Here is a 7,989-nt window from a genome sequence, read left to right as displayed (position 1 = left end):
GGGGGGGGGGGGGGGGGGGGGGTAATAATAAAATAGCAGGAGAGGTACAAAAAGTGCAGCTCTCAGAATGGATGAAGCAGGGAGATCCTTGCACTGCATTTCTTCTGGCACAAGGAGAACAGTGGTGACCAATACAATGGTGCAATCCCCAAATCCCACTCCAAACACGGTGAGACTATCGGTCAGAGGCAGCCGTGCCTTGGATGATCTCACACTGCAGATATATAGCTATGAGGCTCAAGAGGCAGGAGAATTGAAGATAAATGATAGGTTTTGTGGGTACTGCTGAGGCACAATTAACATTTCTAGATGTTACCTATAGGATGGCAAATCTTCACTTTTGGGGTTCAGGTTCACTTTAAAACACAGTGGATCATTTTATTATATGCAGTGAACACCAATCAACTGTATAGATAAGTCCTTGCTTCTTCCTTTCATTTCTCTGTGCTGTGATAGTTCTCATTACAGGTCCAGGCCAGTGTAAACATTGCTTTATTCATATTGAGCATGTCTGTGGTGAGCCACTGATCTGTGATCCCGTTTTTTTCTGTTTTTGTTTTGCGCAAACAAATGCTTTCACTTCAACTCTACCTTTTCTGTTAGTCTGAGGCCAAAAGTGACAGCCGGAACGTAATTGTTGTTGGTATGAATTTCAGTATGTTTGGATAGGTAGAGATATGTTCTAAAAGTTATTCCGCCGTTATTATTTTTACCTTTTTTTATTTGCTTTGCACGTGTATTTAGGTTCCTGTTTCTTTTTCAGTACCTGTGTGAGAACGGGAGAGTGGACGACATATTTTCAGATCCCTACTACCTTAAATTTACAGAATTTCTCCACCAAGTTATCAAGACATTTCAGCCTCGAGTCACTCCACTCGGTAAGAATGGCTCAAGGTATCACTCATATACTGTTTTATGTTTCACATCCCAGCTTGCCATGTTGTGTATTTAATTACTTTTTTCTATAGTTGCAGCAAATTATGCAGAGCTTGATAAAGTGCACTCACTGCCGCAAAGGAGTTTACAAATTTAGGTCTGACACACACTTTGGGGTAATTTGGCACAAACTCCACACCAATGGTAACCTAGTAGTAACCACCCTCAGGACCCCCTACCAGTAGACCACATCACTCATCACCTAGTCGCTCTACTGTTCTATATATACAGGTATTCCTATATATACAGGTATTCCTCACTTAACGACCGAGTTCCATTCCTATGACCAGGTCGTTAAACGAATTGGTCGTTAAGTGAGGAACTCTATACAGTACTGTACAGCGTTGCAGATTTCCAGTACCGAACAGTGTACTGTACATCGGGCAATGAAAATACCGGGACCCGCAGTGAAGATCGGAGGACATCACTTCCGCTTGCGACACGTCCCACTGACGCGCAAGGTCGGAGGTCGATCGGCGGTCCGTCTTAAGTGCGAGTGGTCGCAAAGCAGGCAAGTTGGTAACAGAGGAATGTCAGTATTCTTAAATCCTTTTAAGAATAACTGCATAGGGCTGCAACAACTAGTCGATTAAATCGATAATAATCAATTATAAGGCTAGTTGGCAACTATTCTCATGAGAGATTTTTTTGTCATGCAACCAACCGATTCGTTGAAAAAATAATTGGGCAAATAATTGATTTATGAAAATAATCGTTAGCTGCAGCCCTATAACTGCACTTATTTTGTATGAAGCCCCCTGACGGTCTTGTAGGTATCTGTGCTGCTAATTTAGCTGGATCTCCCAAACTGCTGCATTCAGTCCTGTGAAGAGTCTGTACACCACCAGAGCACAGAGCCCATACTCTCCATCGGATTGAATAGAGAGCACACAGCGCATGTGCCAGTCTGGTGTAGATTTCGACAAGGTGCTTTGTGTCTTCTCTGGTGGTATCTTGCTGGATTGAGGGCAGGTGAGTAAAAGACTGGCTGGAGGCATGACACAATACAATGTAAAGGTGCCCATACACCTTACGATTATCGTACGAAACTTTTCGTCCGATGATCGAACCGTCGTACGATTTTCGTACGACGCCCCCATCCTGCCCCAATTATCGCAAGGTTCAATTAGCGGTAGTTAAAAAAAACACCTGGACGACTTGTGGTAATTGACCGCAATTATTTTCGTTTGCGCATGCGCAGTGTTAATCGTACAACTTTTGACGGACGGAAACGCCACCAACCATGCGAACATTGTACGATCGGCCAAAGTTTTCAAACATGCTTGACCGTCAAAAGTCGTACGATTGTACAGTACTATCGGTCGGGCACTCTATTCACACGTTACGATTGTCGTACGAAAAGTCGATCGCATACGATTATCGTACGATAATCGTAAGGTGTATGGGCACCTTAAGTGTAACTGCACCTTATGCACCTTTGTCGGCCCTAAAGGTTAAATTTAGTGGTAACACTCTGAATAACATTTTACACTATTGTCTGTTTTTGCATAATGTTGTTTTTCTGTGCTCCTACCCTGTTTCCCCGAAAATAAGACCTACCCCGAAAGTAAGACCTAGTACTTTTTTTTCAAGATTCCTGTAATATAAGACCTACCCCGAAAATAAGACCTAGTTTGGTGGTAGCATGTGAGGGGGAACTTGCAGGAGAGATGGTATCAGCCTGCAGGGACATACTGTATTAAGGGGATGACAGGGGACTCCCTCCAGACTTCACCAACTGCTGTTCCCCTGAAGGCACTGCTTAATGTAATGGTACCGTACTGTAATGTGTACTGGTAAATGGTGCCGTACTTTACCACGCTGTCCACTGTCTGATGTCCCCACTGCTGCACCGCTGGTACCTCTGTCCCTGGTGGCAAAGGAAGCCGGCGCTGTAGAAAGCAAGGCTGCGGCAACGGAGGGAGCAAAACCGCATTAGCCGATATTCCTCTATAGCGCCGGTTACTGTGACAGGCGGAGGGATACCAAATAACTTTGGATTGTTGTACATTTTGTTGAACATTAAAAAAAACATAAGACATCACCTTAAAATAAGACCTAGTTTGGTGGTAGCATGTGAGGGGGAACTTGCAGGAGAGATGGTATCAGCCTGCAGGGACATACTGTATTAAGGGGATGACAGGGGACTCCCTCCAGACTTCACCAACTGCTGTTCCCCTGAAGGCACTGCTTAATGTAATGGTACCGTACTGTAATGTGTGCCGGTAAATGGTGCCGTACTTTACCACGCTGTCCACTGTCTGATGTCCCCACTGCTGCACCGCTGGTACCTCTGTCCCTGGTGGCAAAGGAAGCCGGCGCTGTAGAAAGCAAGGCTGCGGCAACGGAGGGAGCAAAACCGCATTAGCCGATATTCCTCTATAGCGCCGGTTACTGTGACAGGCGGAGTGATACCAAATAACTTTGGATTGTTGTACATTTTGTTGCACATTAAAAAAAAAATAAGACATCCCCTGAAAATAAGACCTAGTGTGTTTTTTGGGGGCAAAAAAAATATAAGACAGTGTCTTATTTTCGGGGAAACACGGTATATCCAGCTGCCTCTTGCTTGGGTTAGAACCATACAGAATGCATACGTTGTTATAGAACAATAAGCCACAGTGGTTAGAGAGGTTTAAAAACACAGCTGTATCTTTGCAGGTTATGTAATCCCCAGCCATGTGACAGAAGAAATGCTGTGGGAGTGCAAGCAGCTGGGTGCCCACTCTCCTGCCACCTTGCTGACTACACTCATGTTCTTCAACACAAAGTAAGTGCTGATCACTGGATAAATACCACTTTCTCCGCACACAGTGTTGGCAGGCTTTTCAGAAATAAGCCCGCATATATTTTTTGCAATGATCGAAACCAATGTATTCATTAGAGATCGGTTGAGTTCTGTCGTCTAGCAGACAGGGCTGGTGATGTTTTTTGGGATTTCAGTGCAACAAATACTTAGTGTTGTCAATTTAGGAGCATATTGGATTTTGTACCTACATGGCCAATGGCTTTTTCATTTGACAGTGGCCAAATCCTGTTGTAGGCACAATCACTGAGATTCTTTCACTTGTATGACCAGGCCAGTTTTTTGTGAGTGGGAGAAAAAAAAAAAAGTCAAAGCATTAAAGTGACACTGAACTCAGAAATTAAATCTTAAAAATGTATTCAAGTAACTTTTAACTATGAACAGAAATTGCTCTTATTTGTGTATCACTCGACTGTAGATCCTCCAATCATCTCTGAATTGGTGCAGACACTGTCCTTCCTTCTGGAGGGGCGGCTACTTGTGTTCTCCATGGTCCCTGTGTGTGTGTGTGTTGTAAAGTAATGAAATAAAGTCACCAGCACACCAAATAATAATTTAGCAATAGTCCATTTAATGACACATTGCCATTCTATGCATTGGATGGCAATGTGTCATTAAATGGACTATTGCTAAATTATTATTTGGTGTGCTGGTGACTTTATTTCGTCATTTGAGTTACAGTGCAACCCGTGGTCACTACAAGCACCCACCCATTTGCACGGGTCTTTGGATGTTCCGGTAAGGAGTGCAGCAAGACCTCTGGTTCCTACTTGTTTTGTAAAGTAGTCACCACTCCAAGCTCACTCCCGTGATGGACTACAATCCCAATACAAATTAGTAAACTAAACGCGAGATTGTAGTCCATCACAGGAGCGAGCTTGGAGCGGTGACTACTTTACTACACACACAGGGACCATGGGGAACAAAAGTAGCCCCCCTCCAGAAGGAAGGACAGTGTCGGCACCAATTCAGAGATGATTGGAGGATCTACAGCCGAGTGACACACAAATAAGAGACATTGTTGTTAATCGTTAAGGTACCTGAATGTATTTTTAAGATTTTAACTCCGGAGTTCAGTGTCACTTTAATTTGTGTCTTATTTCTGCCTGAAGTTCAGCTTTCATTGTGTGTTGCTTCAGGCTGTCAGCCAGGTTACATTTTTGTTTAAGGCCTCATTCACACTGCCGCGCATATATGCGCGTACGTGCGTATTGTATCATATGCAACATATGCAAATAAATGGCTCCATACACACAGCCGCGTATGGAGCCGTATATTTGCGTAGTGTATATATGCGCAAAAACAGAATGGAACAGAGATGGGTCCGGGCAGCGTATTTCTGCGTATAAACGCGTATATACATGCGTACAGTACATTAAAAATTCCATTACGAGTGATGCATTCTGGGATTGCATATAGTGCACGCATATACCCTCGTATAGGCGCGTATATACACAATATACAATTTTGTGTATATACTGTTTTGTGTGTGAATGAGGCTTAACAGTCTGTTTTTATGTATTCCTTCCCATCCAGGTACTTTTTGTTGAAAACCGTTGATCAGCACATGAGATTGGCTTTCTCCAAAGTTCTAAGACAGACGAAAAAGAATCCTTCCAACCCGAAAGATAAGAGTACGAGCATCCGATACCTGAAGGCCCTCGGATTTCACCAGGCGGGGCAACAGAAAGGTATGATCCCTGGAAAATTGGGAGCCTCTTTTTCACGTAAACAGACGTTCACCATCATGTTCTGTTTTATGTATCCGTCTCTCTTTTCCAGGTTTTCCAATAACAGACGACATGTATGCAGAGCAAACTGAGAACCCGGAAAATCCCTTGAGATGCCCCATTAAACTTTACGATTTCTACCTCTTCAAATGGTATGTAAAAAAAAAAAAAAATCAATCACTTTTCACCACGTGACATAACGGCAGTGTAAAATCTACTAAACCTATAGGAGATTTCTGACAGGGGTACATTAGTCCACGAGTGAAACGCGTTGCCTCTAATGAAGTGTATGTTTAGTCCGGAACGCTGATGCTTACTGTACTAATCAGTTTCATTCACCACTTCCTGGACCTCCAGAACAATGCTCGGCTCCGAGAGCAACAAGAAATTGGGTTCTATTGATAGTGAAGAGCAGATATCGTTCTTTGCAGGACACTGAAGTTCCATGGTGTTCTTTCTTAGATGCTGCAGAGGACACTTGGCAATTGGTGGAGAGGCTGGTCACATGACCCCAACCCCCCATTAAATGCTTTCTGAATGGGCGCCTTCGTGTCCATATCATGGTTTGCAAAACAGGCAAAATCCAGTTAGCACTCAAAACAGATTTGTGTTTTTTGGTTGTTTTCGTGTGTGTTCTCTTAGAAATATTTTAATGACGTGCACATCTTTTTAAATTTTTTGTTATGTCTGGTCTACATCCGTTTTTCTTGCCGAGATAAAAAAAATTGTGTCCCATTGTTATTCATTCAGCGCCCCCTTCTGGATAGGTTGCATATTGTCGTCATCCTGCTTCCAAAGCTTTTGAAAAGTTCTGGGCAAATTTGTATATTTTTGAATGGGCCGACCATGTCACTTTTCCAGAGCGGCGCCATAAATATTCTGCTTACTGCAGCTTTGGAATAAGGCTCGATGTTTGGTAGTTGTCAGGGACTTTGCTTGCTCTTCAGTGTCTGTCATGAGAAATAGTTTGCACTCTCCACTATGTCTAATTGGAAGTGGAAGTAAGCCAAACCTTATGTCTGTGTAGCCTAATGGGGATGCGGCCATCGTGCAGACCTGACAGAGGTTCCAACACTTTCCCATGTTATGCAAAATGTGAATTAAAAGCTGGATTTCCACTTTAAAGGCTGAATTCCGGCCTTCCCTCTCAGTCTTGTACCGGCTCCTCTCCTGGACTGAAATGGCTTCCTCTGATTTCACTGCACACTGTCAGCGTCCCACCATGTGCATTAGAAACTGCAGCAATTCGGATACAACCCAACTCATTTCCTGGCTGGAGGATGTCAAGCATTATCTAGGTCAGGGATGTCCAAACTCCGGCCCTCCAGCTGTGGTGAAACTAAAAATCCCATGATACATCTCTCCAGGAGTCATGTCTGTGAGAATCTTGCAATGCCCCATGGGATTTGTAGTTCCACCACAGCTGGAGGGCCGGAGTTTGGACATCCCTGATCTAGGTCTTTCCTCCCCTGGCCCCCAGCTTTCGTTCATGGGATCTCAGTTCTTGCTATCTGGTGGCTCGGCATCACACGTGGGCATTACCTAGGGTGGGTTACATGCAAATACAGCCTGCCTAGGAATGCCCACCCCTCCAGACTGCCATCCACCCGTCAAAGCATTTAGATATTTGCATAACTCCTCCCAAAACCCAGCTCACTGCTTGCATCAGGGCTGAAGGGAGGACCAAGGCAGAGTGCAGTGATGTTTTCAGGAAGCTATGTATGAAGCATGCTGGCCCCTCCCACTTGCCATGATCTGCCTGCATTGTATAGAGAAGCATGCAGACCTAGTGATGTCATCATATAACGTATTTAACGAAAACGGCTAGGTTTGGAAATGTCATAAACATGTTGATAAGGTGGAACCAGGGAAGGCAAAATATAATAGGCAGATTATACTTTGGTGGGTAGGTACCTCATATCCATTCTGAATTCTTGAGGAGTGTCAGGATTAGGCTTATATATCGGATCCTTTATGGTCCATAACATGATGAGAATGTCCCATAACAAAGCGTGCATTTCTGACAGGCCTGTTTCTTTTCTTTTTTTTCCCCATCCAGCCCGCAGAGCGTGAAAGGTCGAAATGACACTTTTTACCTGACGCCAGAGCCCGTGGTCGCCCCGAACAGTCCGATCTGGTACTCCACCCAGCCAATCAGCAGAGAGCAGATGGAGCAGATGCTGACTCGAATACTGATTGTCCGAGAAATTCAGGAAGCCATTGCGGTCGCCAACAGCAACAACATGCACTAAAAATAAAAACCGATTCCAATAGTGGAGGGAATGTGACATTACAAAATAAACGTGTACAGACTTTTACACTAAGAGAAGATGCCTACATTTTTTTTTATTATTATAATTATTGGTGTAGTTATGGAGCCCTTTTAGGCTTCTTCTGTTAAAAAGAAAATAAAGTATAAAGAAAAAACATACAAATGTGCATCTTAAGAAAACTACTATAAAGGTTTATTGTGGGTTGAGAAGAATCTGGAGGGAAAGAGCCTTTTATATGGGCTTA

At 43.7% G+C, this 7,989-nt stretch overlaps 1 protein-coding gene across 4 annotated transcripts in view; it reads left to right on the top strand.

Annotated features, from left to right (window-relative positions):
- QRICH1 (glutamine rich 1) overlaps positions 1 to 7,919 on the top strand; it is a 39,347-nt gene extending 31,428 nt beyond the window's left edge. For all 4 annotated transcript variants that reach the window (XM_018576121.1, XM_018576122.1, XM_018576124.1 and 1 more), the window contains 5 exons: positions 764 to 878; positions 3,598 to 3,706; positions 5,279 to 5,433; positions 5,525 to 5,624; positions 7,532 to 7,919. In XM_018576121.1, coding sequence (XP_018431623.1) covers positions 764 to 878; positions 3,598 to 3,706; positions 5,279 to 5,433; positions 5,525 to 5,624; positions 7,532 to 7,724 — 672 coding nt within the window. In that variant the 3' untranslated portion in view covers positions 7,725 to 7,919. The remainder of the gene's footprint in view (positions 1 to 763; positions 879 to 3,597; positions 3,707 to 5,278; positions 5,434 to 5,524; positions 5,625 to 7,531) is intronic.
- The last annotated feature ends 70 nt before the right edge of the window (positions 7,920 to 7,989 follow it).

This window comes from Nanorana parkeri, unplaced genomic scaffold, assembly GCF_000935625.1.
Source record: "Nanorana parkeri isolate BGI_ZX_2015 unplaced genomic scaffold, ASM93562v1 scaffold56, whole genome shotgun sequence".
Taxonomy (NCBI): domain Eukaryota; kingdom Metazoa; phylum Chordata; class Amphibia; order Anura; family Dicroglossidae; genus Nanorana; species Nanorana parkeri.
This window is presented reverse-complemented; position numbering and strand designations above follow the sequence as displayed.